Source organism: Canis aureus, chromosome 12 (assembly GCF_053574225.1).
Source record: "Canis aureus isolate CA01 chromosome 12, VMU_Caureus_v.1.0, whole genome shotgun sequence".
NCBI classification, from domain to species: Eukaryota; Metazoa; Chordata; class Mammalia; order Carnivora; family Canidae; genus Canis; species Canis aureus.
Genome location: NC_135622.1, coordinates 30,113,403 through 30,138,763, shown reverse-complemented (window position 1 = coordinate 30,138,763; position 25,361 = coordinate 30,113,403). Strand labels below are relative to the sequence as shown.

General features: G+C 49.2%; 1 protein-coding gene across 2 annotated transcripts in view; it reads right to left on the bottom strand.

The window, feature by feature from the left end:
• Positions 1–1,766: 1,766 nt before the first annotated feature.
• KCNIP3 (potassium voltage-gated channel interacting protein 3) overlaps positions 1,767–25,361 on the bottom strand; it is an 83,041-nt gene continuing 59,446 nt past the window's right edge. For both annotated transcript variants that reach the window (XM_077843394.1, XM_077843395.1), the window contains 7 exons: positions 12,148–12,272; positions 11,624–11,693; positions 11,297–11,367; positions 6,069–6,176; positions 5,262–5,366; positions 4,526–4,588; positions 1,767–3,887 (listed from right to left, as the gene is read on the bottom strand). In XM_077843394.1, the coding sequence (XP_077699520.1) occupies positions 3,840–3,887; positions 4,526–4,588; positions 5,262–5,366; positions 6,069–6,176; positions 11,297–11,367; positions 11,624–11,693; positions 12,148–12,272 (590 nt within the window). In that variant the 3' untranslated portion in view covers positions 1,767–3,839. The remainder of the gene's footprint in view (positions 3,888–4,525; positions 4,589–5,261; positions 5,367–6,068; positions 6,177–11,296; positions 11,368–11,623; positions 11,694–12,147; positions 12,273–25,361) is intronic.

Sequence of the window (25,361 nt, the reverse complement as noted above, 5' to 3'; positions counted from 1 at the left end):
TGGAAAGATGTGAAACCAAACACAGCCAAGCTCACCTGCTTAAAAAAAATTCCTTTGAGGGCTCTACTTACATTTCTAAATTTCCACATCCACTTAGTTCCTGGTTCAAGAATGCTTTACCTTTTGCCCAGTTCAATGATGCATCTAAGAAATTATTTTATTCTAGATTTTTGGTTGTTTTCAGTGGAAGGAATAATCTAGTTACCTAAACACTCTGTTATTGGAAACTAAAGTGCCTATATTTTTTATTTAAACCTTGCATTTCTGGGATAAACCCAAATCTGTTATATTACATATACCATGTACATATAACATACATTGTTGAAATGAGTTTACCGATATTCTGATTTTTTACATCTTTCTTTTGTAGTTGAGAATGTCCTGTGATTTTTCTTTCTTATCCTATCCATGACTGATTTTTTAAGAAAAAAATCCAGGTAATACCACTCCTTAAAATGAGTTGGAAAGTGTTCCCTCCTCTCTTCTACACCAATACCCAGAGAGAAAAAGAGAGAGAGAGAGAGAGAGAGAGAGAGAGGATGAGACTTGTCCAAGGCCACATAAATGTTATGGCCCAGGTCAGGACTATCTTCTATCCCTGATCCCAGGGCTCCTTTGGATTCCTCACTGCCACCCAGCTACACAGAAGGCATAGCCTAGTCACCACCTATGTACTGTGTCCAGGTCAGGAAGGTGCTGAGTAAATGAGTGGAAAAACAGATATACAAATAGATGGATGATGGAGAATGGATCACGGATGGATGATGGATAGATGGGCTTTCCCCACTCTCAGCTCTGTAGACCATCATGAAGTAGGCAATTCAGTGCTTAAACCCAGCCTAGAGCTACCTGCTTGGTTCCATTCTTCAATGACTGAGCGGTCCTAATATCTTTTAACTCAGCTTTCCCATCTGTGCCCTTTAGGCTGTGACCAGAGTGAACATGCTCAGCATGGTGGTTAGCCCATGGCAAATGCAGGATATCCCATCCTGGACAGTAAGTTCAGGGCTTCCTTACCTGGATTGTGCCAAGCCCCTGGGGCACAAGTGGAGTGCAGACTGGTGTGTGTGGTGGTGGAAGTGGATTCCTGTCATCTGTCCTCCCAACTACTGCTGAGATGCCTATCAGCCAAACCTGGTGACTCATGGAGGCTTGGGTCTGTGTTCACTGTGGAGGTGATGTCACATGGCATGGGGTCTGGTCCTTAAAGCACTGCAGATCCCCCCGGAACTTCCCTCCTCCCCATCCTTGAGTTGGGAAAACCCCTTCCTCTCCTCCCTGCCAGGTTCTCATTTCTTACTCCTCCCCTAGCATAAACTCTCACTGAGTTTACACTTTTGAAAATAAAGCCAGGAAAAAAAAGATGTCTTCAGGCAGATTCTGCTTCTGCCCTGTAACCTGCACCCTCCAGCCAAGGGGACACAGCAGAAAGGACTTCTTGGAACTGGAAAAAAAAAATGGTCTGGGAATGAAATACAAATGGCACCTCAAAAAGTCAGCCTGCTCCACTGGCTTTGCAGAGGTTGCAGGGCTGGAGCTTCTGGTAAAGGCTTCCCAACTGTGGGCATCTCTTCCTGGCTCCACCTTCAGTGACATCACAGTGGGAGCTTGAAATAAAATGAGCATGGAAATTGGCAATGCTACAATTCAGGGAATGTTAAACATTTACGAGCATCACCCTGGGCAGGAGCCATGGCTAATAGCAGCAGGGATAGGAGGGGCTGGACTGAAATCCAGAGTTGGGATAAAGCCAACAAGAGTCCCTCTTCTTTGTCAAGTTTATTTTATTAAAATATACAGGACTGAATATTGGTGGGCGCTGAGAACAGGAACCACCTTCCCAGGCTGCACCCAAGGGAGACGCTTCTGCCATGCAGACATGCGGCCAGTCCGCATCCCAGTGTGGGAGACAGACCCCTCCTGCTTGGACGTGCAGCCAGTCTGGCCCAAGGCCAAGAGGGGGCAGGGGCATGGTGGTGACACTCTCCTATGGCCTCGGCCCCTTAGAAGCACAGCTACACCAGCTGGGAGGGCCTAGGGGTGGGCGGAGGGGGAGAAGATCCCTGAGCCAGGGAAAGCTGATGCCCTCCTGGAGGAGGGAAGAAAGACTCCTCCACCCCAGTCAAACTGGAGATGGGGTGTCAGTACAACTCTGAGGGAGAGGGCCACCTGTGTGGTGTGGATGCCAAGGGGTCCCCGTGGACAAACCAGGCCAATTGCCATGGCCTCCGCCATTCCACCTTTCCTTTGAGGGCCCTGCTCACCCTTGGGCCAGGCCTGAGCAGAGAGGGGGTGGCAGCCGGTGGAATGTATTGTACGGGAATGTTCCTCAGAAAGGCCCACGCTACCAGGGGGGTACTGGGTTCCTTCTTGGGGAGGCCTGAGCCAATGAGAGCAGCCTCTCTCTCTTTCCTGGAGGTTTCTGTTGACCTACCACTCTGCCTCAGGCCCCTCAGTTCTCACTCTTGGTTCTGCCTTCAGGCTGACATCAGCCTCCATCCCCAGAGCAGAACCCAGACAGGGAGGGTCCCTACGGTTTGTGCTTTTGAATGTTGGTGAGCTGGGCCGGGCTGGGCTGGGGACGGGCTTCAAGCCCGCACTGCTCTGAGGTACAGAACTGATCCCATGCTTCCTGCCCAGAGCTACCTGCATCGGGGCCATCGCAACCCAGGCCTCAGCCCACTAGGAGGGCCTGATCTTGGAACAAGTGTCCTTGGCTTGCATTGTGGGCTGCCACCTGAGCTGCTCTGGGTGCTTGTGCTTTGTGTATGGGGTTGGATGAGCTGTGTAGAGAGGGGTGACCACACTGCTAGAGGACCCTAACCAGGAAGTGGTAGTGGGGGGCCGCGGATGATGAGCTGCTCAGAAAGGAGGCCTGCTCTGCCACCTGGGCTCCCTGGCTGCCAGTCCCTGAGCCTTGTGACCTCTTCTTAGAACCTATAATGACCTTGGGGTCGAACACTCTAGTGCCAGAGGGGTACGGTGGCCCCACCCACTTCATTCCCACTGAGCTAGGCCTAGGGCAAGGGAAGGCTTCTTCCATTTCAGTGGACTTGGCAGACAGTCCCCCTGATTCTCCACCAAGAAACCCAATCCCTGAGCTTGAAAGGCCCCCTTCCCAGGATGGAGAGAAGTGTCCAGTGGCCCCTTACCACTGGGGCTTGCCAGTGGAGTGGCAGGCAATTCCTGGGAATCCAAGGAAGCATTTCCAGGAAACAGCAGGCTGTCTCCATTACTACCTCTCTCTCCTAGTCCCAATTCTCTTGATCCCGCTGCCTGTCCCCCCTTGTCTTGTGGTGAAGTCCTGGGAGTGCAGTCAGTGGGCAGGGAGTGGTTAAAGGACAAGAAGGCCAGAGTAGTTCCCAGAATTGGCCCATGTGTGGTGAGAAGGAAGGGTAGTAGGAGGGAGGGGCAAGGGGACACACACCAGAGGGGCTTTTATTTTGGAGACCGGACCCTCTGCTGTAGGGGATCTTGAGCTCCTTCCTGACAGCACCCCATGGCCAGCAGCCTGCAAACACTGCTGTTTCAGTGCCCCCTCCAGAGGCAGCCCCACCCCCCTGGCCTGGACAGGGGCTGGCTGGGGTAGTCTGGCTCCCATCACCTGGATCCAACTCCCAGCCAGACTCAGTCCCTCCCTGACCTCTGCACCCCCTCTACCAGCCCAAAGGAATGGGCTGTGTGTGTGTGTGTGTGTGTGTGTCTAGAGGAAACTGTTCACGTTTTGCAAATATATTAGAAAAAAAGTTTCTCATGGAGGCTGCTCCTGGCAGGACTGAGATTTCTTTGGGGGCAGAGGTGGCAGTGGCCACCCAAGGACCCCTCCCCACCGACATGTCCTAGATGACGTTCTCAAACAGCTGCATGGAGCTCATGATGTTCTCATCCTGTGTGGAGAGAGAAGGGGGATGAGAGGCCTGGTCAGACCCTGGGTGGACAGGGCAGAGCAGTGCCCAAATTGCTCCTACCTTGAGCAGATTCTTGCCGGGGACTCGGAACCCTACAGTGATCACTCTGTCTCACTGAGTAAAGGGGCAGCTGGTCAGGCCCAGCCTGTCTTCAGCCCCAGAGTCTGACTGCAAGCCCATCTAGGGGCTGCTGACTTGCTGATGGACACATTTCCCTGGCTGCACTCAGATGGAGGCCAGAGATACCTGAAAGGCCAATCTGGGAGTGATGCTGGTGGCTAAGGCCAGTGGAGGCACAAGTCACACGCCCCAAGGGTGCTCTGAACAGGAAGATCCATGGCAATGCTGGGGGATCCTCCAGGTACCTTGATCACAGTGTGACCCTGTACTGAGGGCCACAGGGCCCATCATCCTCCCATTGGCCCATGTCTGTTCCCTCTGATGTGAGGCATTATGGGGCAGTCTGAGGAATGGCATGCCCTTGGACTGAGGGCTGGCAGGAGCTGGTGGCAATGGGATGGGCTCAGAGGAAAGTGCAAAAATGGAGTTTGGAGGTTAGGAGGGGTTTGGGGACTGGCAGGGGACCCTGGGTATCCTCAACCCCTAATGCCACCTACCTTCTGACAGGTCTCCAGGAATTCATCAATGGTCACCACCCCATCTTGATTCCGGTCCATTTTCTGTAACCCAAGCCAAGCCCTCAGTGAGTCTCTGGGTCTGCTCCATCCCAACTTGTCCCCTCTGGCTTGTACTCTGGATCCAGGCCATATAAAGTGCCCTCCTCAGCTACCGTTGTGGCACAGCTGACCTCTCTGCCATCTCCCCAGCCTGATCCCCACACCCAGCCATTTCCCAGCAGCTTCCTTGGGCTTACACTTCCCAGAATGCATCCCCATGCTCCTCTGACCCCCTCATCTCCCTGACAGGCAGCCAGGGCAGATGGGGCCACCAAGGCACAGGAGGGACCACCAGTACATGGGAGGTAGAAACTTTAGTCCCTTTCATCCCCCTGGACACAGAGCAAGGTTACTCCCAACCCCAATCCTCTTGCATTGTTTTTCTGGAGGAGCTGGGAGGGCTCTTGGAAGGCACCAGAACACTGGCCTGGTGTGTCAGCCCCATTGAATCCACAAGCCCTGGTCTGCCCTGAGATGAGGTTCAGTGGATCGGGGAGTGGGGATGATGTTTTCATTTGCTCACTGGGATCCTGACCAAGTAGGGGATGCAAGTTTAACCTCCTCATGGCAGGACGGGGGCTCTCAGAGGGGAGTGGTTTGCAGGGTTGTCCTAAGAGGAGGACCCCCTCCCTCCTCTATCTGCCCTTCCCCTCAAGTCCGGGGCTAGAGCTCTCACCTGGAAGAACCTCTCCACGTGCTCCAGAGGTGCGTCCTCCCGCAGGATAGGGTAGGTGTGGCGGCCCATCATGTCATAGATGGACTTCATAATGGCCAGCATCTCCTGGAGGCCAGAGGGGCTGGCATGAGCCTGGCTGCAAGGACGTAGGGAGGTACCAGGGCCCAAGGGGAGGGGCCCCATCAGAGGGTGGACGGCACCTCCAGGGCAGCAGTGAGTGAGCAGGAGGGTGCCCCAGCTGGAGAGAGATGAGCTCACTCCCATCTAGCGTAGGCAGTGCAAGCCTCTGACTCCAGAAGTTGGAGAGAGATTTTGATGTGCCATCTCTAAAATTTGAAACTATAGCGACTATTTCATATACCAAAAAATGATTGGGCTAACCAAAACCTGATTGTAGGCCTGTATGGTGAGGACTCCCACCTGCCTTAAGGGACCACACTGCCCCCTTGACTGGTGGAAGCCAAGGCCAGCTCCTCCTGCCCTCTGTCCCCAGCTTCTCCACTTGTGTCTCCCTCAGGACTTCCCTGTGAGAAAGAATAATCTAAGAACATTTGTTGAACTAGTTCAAGATGTATAGTGAGGGCCACACAAGCTCCATGTTCCCTGCACCCAGGTGTCCATGACCAAGAGCCTGGAGAGGAAGAGAGCCCCCCCTGGCTGCTCTCCCCTCCAGCGCTGGGCTGAGAGTCATGTCTCTGAACAGGAAAGGGAGACAGGACAGCTGGGACAGCAGGAGAGTAGAGGAGAGAGGCTGGGAGTGTGAAGCAGCAGTGAGGGAGAGGGGCAGGGAGCCCGCCCATCCTGTACCTCTTTGGTGATATAGCCGTCCTTGTTAATGTCATAGAGGTTAAAGGCCCACTTCAGCTTCTCATGGACTGTTCCTCGCAGGAGGATGGAGAGGCCGACCACAAAGTCCTAAGGAGGGAGGGGAGGGTGAGGAGTGACAGCCCAGAGCCCAGATTTTATTTCCAGTTTTCTATGTGGCTTCACGCCTCTACACATGAGGAGCCTGTGTTATAGTGCAGGCAGACGGTGTCTGTTAGGTCAACACCATGTGAGTATATGCATGTGCGTGTATGTACGGGTGTGTGAGCGTGTGTGTGTGTGTGTGTGTTGGGGATGGCATGGTGGCTGGTACTGATCTCAAATAAAGATATTCAAATTCATCGTGTCTTAGACCCATTTAATGCACGGCTACTGATAGAGAAGACCTGGGGGTGCTCTTCTAATAAAGAGGAGTGCTCTACTTTTAGTTTACCAAGTATCTGCATGTCAAGGTGCTTGAAAACTTAGAGTTTAAAAGCTAAACTAACAGTGCTCAGCTCTGGGGTTGTGACATACCCGTGTGCTGCAGTCACTTCTGAGGCATGACAGATAATTTATTATAATGTTACAAGACATGAATGTTCCAGCAGCATCCGTGTGAAAAGTCCAACTGCTCTAACAGTTGGTAGAAAGCAAGCCCTTTCTTCTACTTCCCGGAAAGCCTGCAGGTTGAGCCTTCCCTGCCCCATGGGGTCCTCCCAGGTTATTCTGAGAGAAGGAAGCAGAGAAGGGCTATCTCGATCAGGGAGTGGAGGACGATAGACTGCAGGGAGCCCTGGCTGTACCCCAAAGGGCTGGGCTGCCACTCAAACATCAGATTTTCTGACTCTGAGGCCTGTACCTGAGAGAGACAAAGGGAAATAGGGAAGCAATCTGGAGGAACAAAATTTATTCCAGGAGGAAAAAAACCTCAACAAAAATTACTAGAAGCAGAGATTAGAAATCTGTCACCCCTAAAATACAAATAGCATGCTACAAAATGGGAATGATTGAGAACAAGAAAGAGCTCTTGGAAATTAAAAATAAGAAAGCAAAATGACAGACTCAGAAGAAGGTTCGGAAGAGCAAGTGGAATCTTCTGTAAAGTTGTGTGAAAAAGGCAAAACAGCTGGAAAACAGAAAAGAGGATCACAAGAGATCCACCATGGAGGAACCACTGCTCGTACAGCAGGAGTTCCAGGGAGACACAGAGGAAATGGAGGAAAGCAGACCAGAGAAGTACGGAAGGACTCCCCAGAATGGAAGGCTGGGGGAGTGTCCAGCTCCTGCCGAGGCCACGCACAGTGGAAACAGCCCGCAGTGCTGCCTGCAGGTACTGGTCAGATGGAAGTTCAGTAAACTGGGTGCAAAAACAGGATCCTACAAGCTTTCAGAGAGAAAAACCCAACCAAACAGAAAAAACAAAATCAGGCCCTGTACACAGGGTCAGGATGCAGGATGCTTTGCCTTTGGCAGCAACAGCTTTGGTCCAACACAATGTATCAAGCAAGAGCAAGAATACAGTGAAGATGCTTCCAGACAGCTAAGTGACCTCCCATATACTCTTTCATAGGAAGCTGCAGGAAGTTACCTCCCATATACTCTTTCATAGAAAGCTGCTAGAAGCTGCACTCCTGAAGAAAGAGGATAAAACAGGAGAAGATGAGGAATTCTGGAACCAGGAGACCCAAGCCTGGGGAAACAGGCTGGGGAGCATCCCCTGTCTCCCAGGAGATGCCTGTTCCAATGACTGGAGAAAGGCCTGGGGATGCATTAATGATGAGATCACACCCCCAGGCAAGTCAAACATCAGGACCACTGTTCACTGGAGGCAAAATGACAATAGGTGTGAGAGAAAGGACAACAGACTCAGTTTATCAGAAGACTCACTCAGCTGGGCATTCAACTCACGCCATGAGAGTAAACCACCATCCTTGTTTTGCCTGAATCCTACAGTTCCAGAAAGCCAGGGGATAATAGGAAAGGCGTGTATGCACATGGGAGGCCCAGCTCCTTACCCCCACCCCCAAACAGCGAGCAGGAAGTCTGAGACCGGGCAGCCAGGAAGGGGCAACACGTATGTGCCTAGGAGTCATGGACACAAACAATGGCAACTGGCTACAACAGCTGTGTGGGTTGGTGGTTCACTGCTGGGTTTCCAAAGCCCATCCTGTAAATCTGCTGGGCTCATAAAGTCAGCCATGTGTGTGTAAGTAAAGAACACAAAAATGGAGAAACAGGAGAAACAGATGATAGTTCCTACATGCCCAGGTTTGGGGGATCATCCCTAAAGCTTGTGCATGATTTAGTGAAGAGGTACGACGTCCCTGAAATCACGTCCTTGGGATTGAGGCAAAGGTATGGAGCCCCACTCAAGGCAGCAGGGAATAGGGAGGACTGCACAGGGCCTCGCTTCTCATGTGGGCCACAGGAGGGTGCCAGCAGCACTGCCCCTCACTCCGTCTTATCTTCATAAACTCAGGCCTGCCGCCTGAGAGCCCTCCTAGTCAGCCACAGCCAAGGAACGTCTTCATTCTGTGTCCCTGAGTGTGTAGGTAGAACAGTGGGGATGGAACTAGGACAGAGATGAGTGGGAATGTCCCCTGCGAGGCCACTGGCTCATCCTCCATAACACACAGATGACCCCATGTCCTGCCAGCGCAAGCCAGAGTACCTGGTAGTTCTAAATGTCCAGCCCTACAAGAGCAATTTCATATGAGACTGTCACTAGTTGTAACTCCTTGATCTTAACTCCAAGGCAGATGAAGTCCATCACATCCACAGCCCCTGCTCCACGGCTGTCCCAGAGGCAGAGCCTGGGGAGGGGGAGGATGAGGGGCTCTGCTGTGGCACAGGCCTCCGTTCCCAGGATACAGGCCTCCGTTCCCAGGCTAAGACACCCCTAGGTGCATATAAGAACATGAAAATGGAGAATGGAAATGTGCTCCAGTAGAGCACAGAGCAGGAGCTCAGCTGGGAGCAGGGGGAATGCAGGGTGTGATTGATTACGGGCTTGCATCCTCTCTGGTTACTGCAGTCACATGAGGTTTAGCCAACGAATGACACAGGGAGTGGGTTACCGCAGAGGGAGCTCAGGGAGAGGCGGCCACACCTTCCTCCAGACATGACTGGCCCCAACTCTCCAAAGGAGCAGCAGTGTGCTGACACAATGAGTGGGTTGAATGAGAAAGGCCCTGGATAGCATGGTGGGTTCTGGCCCACCACCATCTGTAAGCACAAGGCTGTGCCTGGGCTGCGGAGGCCAACACCAGGCTCCCTCCTGTGAGCAAATGGGGCCTCCTGTGGGCAAATCCCAGAGGACCCAAGAGGAACAGAACAGCAGGTGGACCCGAGGTGGGACATGGGACCGCTGTTCCCGCTTGGCAAAGATGAGGTTGGCCTGTGTGCCGTTTTGTTTTCTGGTACTCTTTTTGGTAAGGGCAGGGAACTGAAATTTTTTTACCACATCAATACACTTTAGCTAACATGTGTCTTTTCTCTCAAGAATCTATAACAAGAATTTGGGATCATTATAAATATCAATAATCTGACCTGACTTTGTTTTAGGGGCACATGGAAAGATTCAGTCTCCGGTAGGCCCAGAGTCACCCCCACCTCTTGCAGTCCTTCCTGCCACAGGAATCCCAAACCTTGGTGCACCCAGCATTAGGCCCTGCTGATTGGAAGGTCCTTGGGGACATATGTGCCCTCCTCTCTGAAAAAGCTTTCCTAGAGAAGAACACTGAAATCAAGAAGGTCTTCAAGATAAACAAGCATACCCATATGAAACCAGAGGACCTATTTCATGGCAAAGAAGCATGAAGAAGGCCCGGGATGATGCCAGAGATGCCTGACTTTCTGAGAAGGTGCCCAGCAGATGGGCTTCAGCACCAGTGCCGGCAACTAAGCCACTGATGCACACCCCACAGAGACCCACCACCCACCTCAAAGGGACTACAAGACCCCTCCCTCAGGGGAGCGAGAGCAAAGACCACAGGAAGGTGCCAGAGTCCCTCCTGACACCCATGGGGGCGTACAATGGGACTCTGGTGAGCTGTTCGATCAGCTGATTTCTGAACAAGGAAAACTATCTCGCAAAGCCCTGCTTGGGTTCCTCACAGATTCCTCTTCACACTTCATTCCTGGAAATCTTAGCTGCCCCCCAAAGGATACACAAGAGCCTGGTCACAGCGGAGGACAATCAGTTCTCCCCGTCTACCGTTGCGGTGCTTGGGTTTTTACCGTGTGCAGGTATTAGCGAAGACAGAAAAGATGACGACAGCGTACACTTACACAGGCAGCAGCCCCGAGACTGCAGCCTGGGGAGGGGGGGGCCCCTGCGGTCCCAGGGCAAGGCTGTGGCCTCGGGCCGCCCCGCCCGCTCGGCCGTGTCAGTGTGCAGGCTGGCCGAGGCATAAAAATAAACTGAGAGGCATTACCGACAGGTTATTATTACACCCCGGCTCGTCCAGGGGCTTTCTGAGCCCGCCTGCCTGTTCCTCTGCCTTCCTGTCAGCTGCCCTTGGCCCTGGAAGCGGAGCAGGGTGGTTATCGATCAGGCCCGGCTCTCAGCAAGGTTCTCCCGTCCAAAGAGGTTTCAGCTTTTCGCCTGCAGCTATTTTTAGGGGCTTGGGCTCCACAGACGGGGCCTCTCTCAATGGGTCCCGTGTGGCCAAGCCGAGGTGGAGCCCACAGCTCGGCCAGCCTGCTCGCCTGCCCCACACAGTCCCGGCAAGGCCCTCCTGGGGGGCAGCTGTCTGAGGCGGGCACGCCACAGCACGCTACACTTGCCGCTCCGCTCAGGCTGGCTGCTCCACCTGTTTTGTGGCCAGGGCTAAATTCTGGGGCTGAGTATCTGAAACCCTGCCAGGAGCACAGACCCCAGAGGAAGCCTCGCCCCCTTTCCAAATGCGAATTCGCATTGGGTTCCTACCACCTCAGAGTGCCTTAGACGCTCCCTTGGCTTGGTGGGGCTGGAATGGAAGAGGAGGATGAGTGAGAATAGGGTGGCCAGGCGGCAACGTCACATTTCCCTAAGTCCACAGTTAGGCCCAGGGCCAGCTGAGCACAGTCTGCTCCTTCTCGGGATGACACCTTGGACCATTTATGCCCAGGATCTTGTCTGGGCCTCTGAAAGGCCCAAGAGAGGCACCAGGGCAGAGAGACCCCCCCACCTTCCCCTCGAGGGCTACAGGGGGCAGGGGATACAGGAGGGGTCAAGGGGGACCTACCTCAAAGTGGATGGCCCCATTCCCATCGGCATCAAAGGCGTTGAAGAGGAAGTGTGCGTAAGTGGTGGCATCTGGGGAGAGCAAGGGTGAGCACTGGGGTGTTCTGGGGCTCCCACTCCAGGCAGCCCCACTGTGGGGTCCAGCTGCATCCTGAGCTGGACTTCCCTGCGCTTCCAACAAGACAGAGGCAACACCAGGCCTCCGGCAGGCAAAGGCCAAAGGCAAGGATCCCCTCCCAGTAAAAGTGACACCCACTGTTTGTAGAGCTGCCACAGTGGGGCCATGGGGGGTTTGGGGGAGAGCCAGGGGGCCTGGCCTCAGACTCACCTCCCTGAGGGAAGAACTGGGAGTAAATGAGCTTGAAGGTGTCTTCATCCACCAGGCCCGTGGGACACTCCTGCGGCAGGGAGCCACCCTTCAGTGACCTTGGCCATCCCCAGCCCCATGCCCAAACTCCACAGAGCCTGGCTTCTCTCCTCCCTCTGGGGATACTGCCACCTGAGCTCTATGAGCCTGGGAACTGAGGAAAAAGTGGCGTTGGGGCATGGTAATGCAGGAGGGATAAGTGGGTGGGACAGTGGCAGTTGGTTCCTCCACACTCCTCCCCTGTACCAGGACTGGGAACACACAGAAAGGAGGATGGTGCCTTCAGAATACTGATTCTGGGACATGACCCACCCCCAGATAGCTCTCCCACAAAACATAAGATCCATAAAGGCCCCTAGGATATTTGCTGTGCCATGGAGAAGTTTCTAGAAGGTCTCTCTGGGCCAGGGTTCCTCCTTCCTGGAGCCTGGGACAGGAGGGCTAAGTGGATCAGGGCCTCTCCTGGAAGGATGGGTAGCACTCACGTTTTTGAAGCCTCTGTAGAGGGACTGCAGCTCCTTCTTGGTGAACTTGGTCTGTGCCTGCAGCTGGTCCAGTCCCTCTGGCTGGTGGCGCACTGTGGACAGCTCCAGCTCGCTGTCGCTGCTATCTGGAAGGGGACAGAGACCCAGGGTGGGTGGAACAAGTGCCCCTGCTCCTCCTCTTGTTCCGGTGTGGGCACCAGGCCATGGGCTAAAGTAGGGGTGGAGGGACTCTCCTTACATGACTACCACGTTTGGCCTCACAGGCTGTGCACTGCACAAATGGCGCGGCTGTGGTAGAATGACACACACTCAGGAGTTGTGCCTCGTTGCTACTCTGCTCCTCACAGGGAGTAGCCCCCACCTCCCACTTGCCTCATCTAGACTGTGTCCACCCTCTCAGCCACATGTGGGATGGGGGTGGGAGCTGGCCTTATTCTAGAGATACACTAAACAAAGGGAGATGGGAGGAAAAAAGACAGCAAGACAAACTCAAGGGACCTCAGCCTTTGAGACCCAATTCCTGGACTACCTCCTCCATGCTGCCTTCTCTGATTTCTCTCAGGAATGAGGAGGTCACCACTTTTGGCCCATCCAGCCTAACATGCTGCTGTTTGGCTGCATTTGGTGTGAGAGTGTCATTCACATTTAAGTAGGAGGTCAGACCTCACAGGCCCATAGGGCAGGGACCATGATTACCTTTGGTGGGGGAGGCAAATTTCAGGTGTTCTTTACTTTTTTATTTATGAATTTTTTTTTACATTTTTATTTCTTTTGGTACAGTATGAATTACTTCTACAACACAAAATCAAGCTATAGACAGAACAGCACTGAGCGCCTTGCTAAAAGGCATGCTCATATAATTACAGAACTTCCCACTGAAATGGAGAGCACCATCCCCAGGGCACTGTCACCACCCCTGGCCTCCCCTGGCTGCGCAAAACAGGAAGCTCATGATTATCTCATAGCTGCTCACTGGCTCCCCCTGCAGGGTGAGCACTGTGAGCCTCCCTGCACTGCCCACCCTGTGCCCACAGAGCCCAGCGCAGTACCAGACAAGGAGCACTGCTAACCGGAGTCCACTGAGCCCTGCCTGAGGCTGCCCTGAACCCAGGCCCCTCCCATGAGTACCACTACCTTTCGCTAAGGGCCACCATGCCCTGCAAAGTGCCCAGCAATCAGGTCTATTGCCTTGGGCCATCCATGCTCCTGATCTCCAAGACAACTTTTTCATACCTTCCTTCTCTCTTAATTCCCAGTGCCTCCACCCCCATCCTTTGTCAGGTTGCTTCCTACATCACTGAGAAAACAGAAGCCACAGAAGAAAACTCCAAGCTCCCACCCCGACATCTACTCATCTACCTGTAGTGGCCCAAACAACTGCTTTCCCTCCTTCTCTGGGAATGAACTGCCCAGGTTCCCAGATGAGGTAAACCCCTCCACCTGCACAGTGGGTCCCAGCCCCACTGTTTCGAGCATGTGGCTGCAGCAAGCCTCCCCACTCTTTCCTCCTTCCTCATCATCTTTTTGCTTTCCCTTCTGGATCATTCCCATCACCATGTGGACATATTGTTAAATCTGGCAATCCTTAGTCAAATTAAGTATAGGCAAACCTTGCAAGCCAGCCAGTCTACTCTGGGTAAACATCCCAAATAGAATCTGAGCCAGCCAGGGGGCTGTGCAAGGATGTTCATGGCAATGGTATTTTTGACAGGGATGCTGGAGACCTCCCAGGAGTCCATCACAGGCAGTATGGGTGGGCACAACATGGGGGGGTGCACACCACGGACCATGCAGTAGATTGAAGGGACACAGCAGCATAAATGGATGTTAAAAATCAGTTGCTTACTTCAACTAAGAGGCAGACATTTCAGAGTGGATGAAAAAGCAAGACCCAACTATAGGCTACTTATAAAAAGGATACCCTTAAATCACAGCAACAGATGGAAAGTGAAAGAGTGGAATGGGATAAGAAAACTGCTGTGGCTCTATTAGTAATAGAAAAAGTAGACTTCAAGACAAAGGGTACTACTAGAGACAAAGAGGAACATTTTATAATGATACAAGGATTAATTCATCAAGAAGACAGAGCAATATGAAATATATACATATATCCAATAACAACTTTAAAATATGTGAAGCAAAAAAAATTCAAAACTAAAAGGAGAAACAGATAAACCACAGTTAAGGTTGAAGATCTTAACACCTTTTTCCAATAAATGGTACAAGTGAAGATACACAAGATTTGAAAAACACTATCAATGAATCTGATCAAATTAATATTTATAGTACCCTATGCCTAACAACTAGGATACACATTCTTCTCAGGAGCACATCCTGTGCTTCCCACATATATCAGATGCTGGAATATAAAGCAAAACTCTGACCACAATGGTATTAAATCAAAGTCCAAAAAAAAAAAAAAAAAAAAACAAGATAGATAAAAAATCCCAAATTCTTGGAAATTAAACAACACACTTCTAATATGCCCATAAGTCGGAGAAGGAAAATCACAAGGTGAGTCTTGAAATATTTTGCACTGAATGATCATATAAATTCAACATACCAAAATTTTCTGGATGCAGGTAAACTGGCCTTCAGAGGGAAATTCAGAGCTTTAAATTACTTCATTACCATGGAAAAAGATATAAAGTCAATGATATAAATTTCTAGATCTACACTTTTCAGAATCCAGGAAAGGAGCAAATTAAGCTCAAAGTTATTAGAAAAAAGGAGATAATAAAAATAAGAGTGAAAATCAGTGAAAAAGAAACAGACAAACATAGAGGAAAAACCAATAAAGTTATTAAGAAACCCAATAAGCAAGCCATAGGCCAGGAACCCATGTATGGTATATATATATCCATGGTACATGGGCCATACATCTCATACAAAAATTAACTCAAAACAGAGCACAGATTTGATTTAAACATAAGACATAAAACTATAAAACTTTCAGGAAAAAAATAGGAGGAAATCTTTATGGCCTAGGTTTAAGAAAAGAGTTCTTAGACACAATACCAATAGCATGATCCATAAAAGAAAAACTGATAGTTGCACTTTTGATTTGGTTTTATTTTTTGATAAACCGTACTTTTTAATAACAAAACTTTCACTCTTCAAGAAATAAAAGAGATAAAAAGGTAAACTACAGACTAGGAGAAAATATTTGCAAATCATATATCCAGATTATATGAAGAACTTTATCCAGACACTTGACCTACAGGACTTACAGGTGGCAAACGAGCATATAAAAAGGTGCTTAGCACCACCTGCAATTGTGGAAATACAAATTAAAACCGCAAGGAAATACTACTACATACCTCTTAGAATCACTTAACTGACAAATATTGACAATACCAAGGGCTGGTAAGGATGTGGAGTAACTGAAACCATTACACTTTGCTGGTGGGAATGAAAATGGTACTGCCTGTCTAGAAATCATTGTTTGGCAGTTTCTCAGAAACATACACTTGGCCATGCAACCCAGAATTCCTACTCCTGGGTACCGAAATGAAACGAAACCTATTATAGTTACACAATACTATTTATGCAAATATGTAGAGCAACTTCATTTGCAATCACCCAAAGCTGGAAATAACCGGAATGGCCTTCAACCAGTGAATGGATAAACAGTGTGTTGCGCATTCATACAGTGGAATACCTTTATTGGTTCAGCAATAAAGGTGAACCAATTATTATACAGGCAGCAACATGGATGGACCTCAAACGCACTAGCTAAGTGAACGAATCCAGACATGCAATGTATGACTCCACTTAAGTGACATTCTGGAAAAGATAAAATCACGGAAATCATATGGAGAGACAATCTATCAGTGGGTGCAGGGGGCTGTGGCACAAGGGACATGTAGATGACAAAAAAGGCAGCAGGAGAGATTCTTTTGTGTGATGGAATTGTTCTATACCTTGACTGTGGCAGTGGTTACATTACTATGCATTTGTCAAAATTCATAGAACTGGACACCAAAAAAGGGGAACTCTACTGTATGTAGATTAGAAACAAATGAAATAGAAACTAGAATAAGTAGAAGGAAATGGAGGGATAAAGGGAAAAAATAAAATAAGAAAGGGGTTTTAAATGGGTCAAAACTGATAATGTCCCACAAACTAAAGAATATGAAATAACTTAATCCTCTATCCCTAAGGGTCAAAAAATAAAACAAAAATTCCCAAATTTGCTTCTATTTCTTCCTCGACCCTACTGTCCCTTCCAGCTATTTCTTTCTTCTCTTCTTTAACTCACTGTCTCTACTTCATCTCTTATTCTCCCTTGAACTTAGTCCTAGGGGGCACTGACCCCACCAGTCCACACAAAACGCTTTTCAAAGAATCACCAGTGATCCCCATATTGCTAGGCCAGTGATCAATATAGTAGTCCTGACTCCTAAATCATAGAAAGGCCATATAAGAATGAAAATTACAGTGACACTGGATGGACCTTGAGGGCATAATGCTAAGTGAAGTAAGTCAGGGCATAGAAAGACAAATACTATATGATCTCATGTACATGTGGAATCTAAAAAAACCCCAAATTTATAGACACAGAGAGTAGATTGGTGTTTGCCAGGGCAGAGGGATGGGGGAAATGAGGAGGTATTGGTCACAGGGCACAAACTTGCAGTTACCAAATGAGTAAGTTATGGGGGTCTATGTAAAGGATGTTGACTATAGTTAATGATACTGTGTTGTGTACTTAAAAGTTGCTAAAATAATGGACCTTAAATGTTCTCACTATCTCCCTGCACACAAAAGGGTAATTATGTGAGATTATGGATGTATTAATTAACCTTATTATAGTAATAATTTCATAAATTTATATAATTTTTTGTTATTTATTTATTTATTGGGAGGGGGGAAGAGGGAGAGAATCCCAAGCAGATTGCATCTGAATACAGAGCCCCACTTGGGGATTGATTCCACAACCTGAGATCATGACCTGAGTTGAAATCAAGATTTGGATGCTCAACAAATGGAGCCAGGCGCCCCTATACAATGTTAAATGTCAATTATATCTCAATAAAGCTGGAATAGCAAACAGAGAAAATTACCTGCCCATTTCACTTTTGATATAACCTCAAACAAAATATTAGCTAATTGAATCCAATTGTACTAAAAACCAGTACACCATGATCAAGGTTTTCTATGGAGGGAAAAATCACATGAAAACTTTAATACAGAAAAGGTATTTGATAAACATTCACATCTGTTTGTAATTAAACAAACAAAAACTTTAAGCAAACTAGGATTAAAGGGAACTTTCTTAACTTGATGTAGCTTATATTTGCAAGTTACATATTTATCTACAGAAAATATTAGATTGAATGTCAGAGGCTTAGACACATTCCCTTTAAGATTTGGGACTGGCCAAGGTTGGCTACAATCACCACTAATTGATATCCTGCCAATGCTCTAAGGAAATTTCAAGAAAGAAAGAAATAATATAATAATTGGGAAGTAAAGGATAAAACTAACATTACTTGTAGATGTTTGGTCCCTACAGGGACCAAAAGAATTAATATACATGAGAGTTAGTAAGGTTGCCAGACATAAGATTAATTTACAAAAATCAATAGCAATTTTCTACCCTAGTAATAACCACCTATAAAATATAATTAAAAATATATCAATTCATGATAGCAATAAAAACTCAAAACTATCTAAGTATTAACCAAAACTCAAAGGGTTTCTATATAGAAAGGTAATCTGAATAAATGAGACATTCCATCATAGATAGGACCACATAATATAAAGATGCCACTTCTCCCCCACAGGAATCTGTAAATTCCACACAATCTCAATTAAAAATCCAGTTGGGCTTTTTGAGGACCTTGATAAAATTACTCTGAAATGTATACGGAGGAACAAAAATCCATAAAAATCTAGAAAGGAAAAGAAGGATTTTTCCCCTATGAAATGCTAATACATATACATAGTCACTATAATAAAAAGTTGTGTGGCTGGTATAAGAACAGACAAACACACCAAAAAACAGACCAGAGAGCTCAAAGAGACTGAGGTATAGCAGGAACATCACAGAAGATTTGTGGAAGTCTCAAATTGTCTAGTAGGTGGTTTTAGGAAAACTGGCTCAGCATAGAAAACTGGATACCCTCCCTTTTTAAAAGATTTTATTTATTTATTCGTAAGAGACAATGAGAGAGAGGCAGAGGCATAGGCAGAGGGGAACAGTAGACTCCATGCAGGGAGCCCGATGCAGACTTGATCCCAGGACCTGGGGTTCATGACCTGAGCCAAAAGCAAATGCTCAACCACTGAGCCACCCAGATACCCCCTGGATCCCTTTCTTACACCACATGCAAAAGTGGGCTCTAGATAAACTAGAGACCCAAATGTGAAAGGTAAGTTATAGAGTTAAAATGTAAAAGAATCTCTTGCTTACCTAAGGATGGGGAAAGATTTCTTCAAGCTTCAAAAGTTCAAACCATCAAGGAAAAAAATTGATGAATTTGATTACATCACAATTAAAGATTTCTATTTAAAAAAGGGCAGCGTGAACAGTTCTAGACACTCAGCAGAATGGGAGAAGACAGTGTACAGTGTTTAAAATAGTCAAAAGAAGAATATCTAGAGTAATCATCAAAAAAGGAAACTGGGAAAGATGAATAAATGTGTGAAAGATGGCTCAACCTCATTAATAAAAAGGAAAATGCAAATTACATTGAAAATGCAACAGCCAGATCAGCAGGAAATAATAAAATGAAATTAGAAGGCTGACCAATGCTAAGTGCTGGCTGGGGAGACGAAGGAAGTAATTTTTTTTTTTAAGATTTTTAAATTTATTCATTTGAGAGAGAGAGACAGGGCAAGTGAGAGTACTTTCAGGGGGTAAGGAGAAGAGGGAGAGGGAAAAGCAGACTTCCTGCTGAGCACATGGGGCTCCATCCCAGGACCCCAGGACCATGACCTGAGCAGAAGGCAGATGCCTAACTGACTGAGCCACCCAGGTCCAACGGTAACTTTTCAGCATGCTAGGGCGCATGCATAACTGGTACAAGCAGGCACAGTGGGGAAGTATTTGTATTTTCATTCTAATGCTGCACACATCTGCATACCCTATGGTGAGGTAACCCTCCCCTAGACAGAGTGCTAGAGAAACAATGCCCAGGAGACTTGCAGAAGAGCCACCACCCCAACACTCTACAATAACAGTAGCTTGAATCAACTTGCTCGCTGATAATAAAGCAGATAAATAGACTGTGGGCCATCCACTGGATGAAATGTCCTATAGCAGTGAGTGAACCATAACACACAGCAATATGGATGCGTCCTAGAAACGGATTGTTGGATGAAAAACCAGTCCTAGGAGACCAGTGTGATTCCGTTTGTTGCAAAATTCAAATCCAAGAATAACCAAGTAATTTGTAGGGAGGGATAGTAAGAAATAAAATTATACATAAGAACAAAAATCCAGTAACCACAGGTGCAAATCTGGCTAGTGGTAATCTCTGTGGGGTGGGAGGGGAGAAACTCAGAGAGAGGCAGGCTGGTGGGGTCCTAGTTCTGGGGTGGGGAAGGTAGCTCATTAGTGTTTATTATTCTTTTTAATATATGTATCAAATGTATATTTGAATTTGTTAGAAGTTAACTAAAATGTTTAAAAGTAATTAGAGGGGCGCCTGAGTGGCTCAGTCAGTTGAGTGTCAGGCTCTTGATTTAGGCTCAGGTGGTGATCTCAGGATTGTGAGATCAAGCCCTGTGTGGGGCACTGCACTCAGAATGGAGTATGCTTGAGGTCCTCTCCCTCTGCGCTCCTCCCCCACTTGAGCTCATTCTCTCTCTAATAAATAAATAAAAATTAAAAAAAATAATAATAAAATTTTTTTTAAGTACCCAGAGCAAGAGAAAATGAGAGAGAGAGAGAATATACCTCTGGTCTGGACAAAATAGGACATTTGGAAGATAAGAAAAAAGACAGCAATCCCAAAAGAAATGGCTGAAGGATATACATGGGCAAGTTAGAGATGAGCAAACTGAAAAAGGTGATAGGTACACAAAGAGGTGTTCAAAATAATTAGCATGAAAAACACATCTGAGAACAACAAGGAAAAAAAAGGTAACATTTATTAAATCTACAAAATCTGAAAGCTTCTTTAAAAGTCAAGTCTCCTTTGGGGAATGTGGGCTAACTTTGCCCGCAGCTCCAGACTCACTCGCCTGCTTGCCATCTGCACTTGGATGTCTAGGTGGTTCTCAAATGGAGCATTTCCAAACTGAGCTCCTGATCTTCCTCCCAGAACCTGTTCCACCCACAGCCTTCCCCAGCTCAGGGGACGGCAACTCCATCCTGTCGGGAGCCTAGGCCAAAACTCTGGGCACAGACCTTCCTCCCAGCGCTCAACCCACACGTGTGGCCAGCCAGCTCTAACTCTCAATATGCACCTCACCTCTAGACCTTCTGCTACTTCCACCGGCCCCACGCTGGTCCAAGGCTCCATCAGCTCTTCTGGCGTGTTGCCCTGCTTCTGCCCTGGGTCCCCTAGGTCTAGTTTGCAAATAGTGCTGAAGGAAGCTGCTGAAAACATGTCCTGTGCATTCCTCTGTTCAACAGCCTCCCCAAGCTCTGAATATAAAAATAACCAATAACCGAGATCCCTGGGTGGCGCAGCGGTTTGGCGCCTGCCTTCGGCCCAGGGCGCGATCCTGGAGACCCGAGATCAAATCCCACGTCGGGCTCCCGGTGCATGGAGCCTGCTTCTCCCTCTGCCTGTGTCTCTGTCTCTCTCTCCCTCTCTCTCTGTGTGTGACTATCATAAATAAATAAAAATAAAAAAAAAATAACCAATAACCTGGGTGGCTCAGTGGTTAAGCACCTGCCTTCGGCTCAGGTCATGATCCTGGGGTCCCGGGATCCAGTCCTGCATCGGGCTCCCGGCAGGGAGCCTGCTTCTCCTTCTGCCTATGTCTCTGCCTCTCTCTCTGGGTCTCTCATGAATAAATAAATAAAATCTTAAAAAAAAAAACCCCAACAGTAAATAGCCAATAAACGCACGCTACCCCCAGGCCCCTTCCCTGGCCCAGCTCTGACCTCATCTTTCATGTCTCTGCCTGTGCTCCCTCTGCTCCAGCCATTCTGGCCCCTTGCACCCCTCCAGCCCACCACACTCTGCAGGGCCCCCAGTTGCTATCCTCTCTCACTCAACTGCTTTTCCCTCAGAACCCACACCTCCTTCATCTGTTCAAATGTTACCTCCTCTGAGGTGCCACCCCCCACCATGCCTATCTCTCTCTCATCTCTGTTCTACTTTTCTTCATTTGGCTATGATTCCCCGCCAGATGCATACTTCTATGTTTACGGGTGCTATGGACTGAGTTGTATCTCCCCAAAATTCGTATGTTGAAGCCTTAAGCCAATGTGACTATATTTGGAGATACAGCTTGGGAGGTAATTATGGTAAGATGAAGTCCTAGGGGGCGGCACTCATCCAATAGGATTGGTGGTCTTACAAGAAGAAGAAGGGAGATCTCACCCCCTTACCTCCACCCCAACTCCCACTTTCTTTTCACCCCCTCTACACACATATGTACCAAGGAACTGGAACTGTCTGGAACTGTCTTAGGTACAGGGGACCTGGCTTCTTCATCTTGACTCCCACAGCGTCTGGCCCAATGCCAGGCACCCCATGTGCTCTCAGGGGACACTGGAGACCTCTCCTGGCTCATCCACAAGAGAAATCCCAGGCTTATCCCCCTGCTTTGTTTCAGCAGAGATGCAGCCAGACCTCTTAGGACCTGCCAGGGGTGTCACATCACCCTCTGCAATTACAGGGGGGTCTGGTGATTAATGGATCTAAACAAGCATTTTCTACAGCTTTCCTACAAACCCCTGAGGAGCTGTACTTGGCCAGATTGGGAAGTTAGCCTGCTTCTCCTGTCTCCCTTTCACCTCTCCCTGGGCTCAGCCTTCCTCTCGCCCTTCCAGAGGCTTGTCCTGGACACTATTTACCCCCCATCACTGATAACCAGGGGCTCAGCAACAAAGATTTAACCTCTCCATCAAACAAAGGAGTTAAAGGAGTGAAAGCATGAGGCTTTTAAAACTTTGTACTTAAAAAATTGTTGTTGTTATTGTTGGTGTTCTAAAGCAGAATGTCTCCAAGTTATACAACAACCTGACAAATCACAAACTGGGCTCTCCTCCCAGGGAGCTGAAGTTCCAGTCCTTGATCCTGACCCCACGCCACATGGCCCCTTCTGGGCAGGATGCACCTGTAGGGATTTGGAAAAGGTGGCTCCAAATCAAAGATGCACCAGGTACTGGGTGAGAGGCATTTTTTTTTTGCCTCCTGAGTGCATGAGCCTGGTGAAGCCCCCTGGGCTGCCTTCACCTTTGCCAGGCTCCCCTGGAAGCAGCTATAAGACCTTCTCTTGCACCTTCTTGCTTGCCAGCCAGCACCCATCCCAGTTCCCCATTGCAGCAAAACTCCTTCACAGTGCTGTCCACACTGGCTGGCTCCAATCCCTCCTACCTGGCTGGCAGATGTCAGCCCTGATAGCCCCTGCTGGTCAGGTGACCCCTAGACCTGGAGGTCCCCCCGAGGAGCCCCAGGGACCACTGCAGGGCAAGATTCCCCTTCCAATGCTAGCAGTACCTCTTCTGTCAGTGGTACTGGGCTTCTATTTAAGACTCTGTCCGAGATTCCATGGCTAAGGGGCTATGAAACCACTAGATACACCACAGCTGAGGCACTCAGGGGGGCAGGGAAGGGGCTTTGCTCAAGTCCCCCATCCTACAGCAGCATCAGGCTCAGGCTCAGCTCCAGACCACCTCCCTGCTCCGCAGAAGCCACCCACCTGGAGCCCGCCTCTCCCCTTCCCTTTCCCAGGGCCCAGCCCGGGAGTCTCCGGCCATCCAGTTGGGAGGACCTCACAGAGCACATAAGGAAGTCCGCCTATCACGACGAAGGACCTGTCAAGTGCATCCACCTTTCCCACTAACTTCTAGTACACGGTAGTGATGTATGACACTGGGGGGAACTGGAGCCAGGGCATTTTTGGCAAGAAGTAACAAGAGGTAATACTTATAAAGTGCTTACTCTGTGCTGGGCATTGCTTTATGAGTTTGCACACAGCCACACACTTAGGCTCAATGAGGGACACTTTGGATTTGTACCCAGGCAGCTGTCTCCACTCTGGGTTGCTGACACACGTGCTGTAAGAGGCTGGGACGTGTCTATGACTCCTCGGTGGTGTGGAGTTAGAGAGGCATCCAGGACGGGTGTGCCGGAGTTTGTAAAAGTCCTGGCTCTGCCACTCCCTGGCTGGGTAACCTCAGTTTAGTGACTTAGCCTCCCCGAGCCTCAGCTTCCTCATCTCTAGAATGGGCCTGCTGTTGAGGACAAGATTACAATACACCCCAAGAGAGAACTCACTAGACGTGGGCTGCTGCCACTGCCATCAGCATCAGATCTGGAAACTGCCTAGAGGCCACCTAGGCCAAGGGACTTGCAGATTATAGAGCATGGGAGACCCTGCCAAGAGAAAGGGCAGCCAGGATATGTAGTATCTGCAGGCCTCAGCAAAGGCAGAAGAGGGTGCTGGATGGAGAAGATGAGCAAGAGAAAGAGCAGGAGTAACTGCCACCCCCTTGGGCCTTGCTTGGAGCCTGGAGTCAGCTGCGGACCGTGCAGGTTCCCAGGCCACCTGTGCCTGCCAGGGCTCTGCAGGCAGCTGTTTACAGAGGGCCACTGCAGAGGGCTGGTGGGTCGGGCTGGCCACGCATACCTCCACCTGGGCACCCCCCATTCTCCTCTTCACGCTTCTGTCTCTTCACCCACCTACACACCCACTGTCACAATTCCACCTCCCTGTCCCCACCCCCAGCCAGAGGGTCCTCCCCTCAGAGGGCATCTGCCCAGGGGTATCCTAAGGGGAGGGCCAAGACTCTGCATTACTTGTGCTCCTGATGGGGTCTCATACAGCCTGGCACACAAAGGGTGCCCAGAGAATGTATGCTGGTGATGGCATATAATTTACACCTACTCAATACCCGCTGTTTACCAGGGAGTGATAGGCACACTCTAGGGTCACAAGTGTATACACACAAGTCACTGACCCCCTCAGAAAGCCCAGGTGGGGTGAGGATGTGGACACAGAAAATCTCAGAAGAGCATCACCTAACACAAGCCACAGGGGCAGGGAGCCAGGAGGGTCAGGGATTGTTCCCAGGCGAGATGGTACCTCCCCTCTAACACCCCATTACAGATGAGCAAACAGAGCTCAGGTAAGAAAAGTGACTTGTCTAAGTTAATGACAGCATGTCAGTGAGTAAGTCAGGGCTGAGAAGCAGCTGTCCTAGCTCCTGGCCACCTAGCTCCCAGTGCTCCTTCCAGAACAAGGTTTCTCAACCTCCCTATTGACATTGGGGCCTAATCATTCTTTCTTGTAGGGGCCATCCTGTTCATTGTGGGATGTTTAGCAGCATTGCTGGCCTCTACCTGCTAGATGCCCATAGTACCCTCTCCCCAATTGTGATGATCAAAAATGTCTTCAGATGTTACCAAATTCCACTGGAGAGCAAAATTGCCCTCAGTTGAGAGCTACTCGTCTAGAACTTAGGAAATGTGAACTGAGATAAGAGGCAGTGACCAAAGTCAAGCCTTGGGCACAAATGTAGACAAAAAGGTCTGGTGTCAGGGCTTGCAGACAAGCACCAAGGGTTATCAGCCCCGAGTCACTTTGTACCTGTATGCCCCACCCACCCTGTGAGTCCCTTAGACTTGAGTTCAGCTTTTAAGTTGTGCAGTGCTTTAGTTCACCACACCCCTGTGAAGCAGATAGTGGAACATATTCTTTTGTCCTCATTCTACAGATAAGGAAATTAAGGCTTAAGAATGTTTAATGCACCAAAGTCACTTGGTAAGCTAGTGGCCAAACCAGGCTGGAACTGCCCCACGGAGTCACCCAGAAGCAGACAGAGGGCCTTTCAGCCTCTGCATGTACTTCTAGAAGGCTGCATGCCTAGAACCCAGATCCATTAGTTCCTAACAATCCCAGGGGCATCATAACCCTGGCGGCTCACAGATGGGAACTACGGAGGCTCCGGGAGGACAGGAGACACACGACTGAATCCACGCATGCCTGCGGGGAGCCGGGCACCAGCTCTCTTCCCTCAGTACCAGCTCCCAACCAGGCTGGGGCCGCAAGGCCTGGGCTCCCTCAGACACTGACCCTCAGAC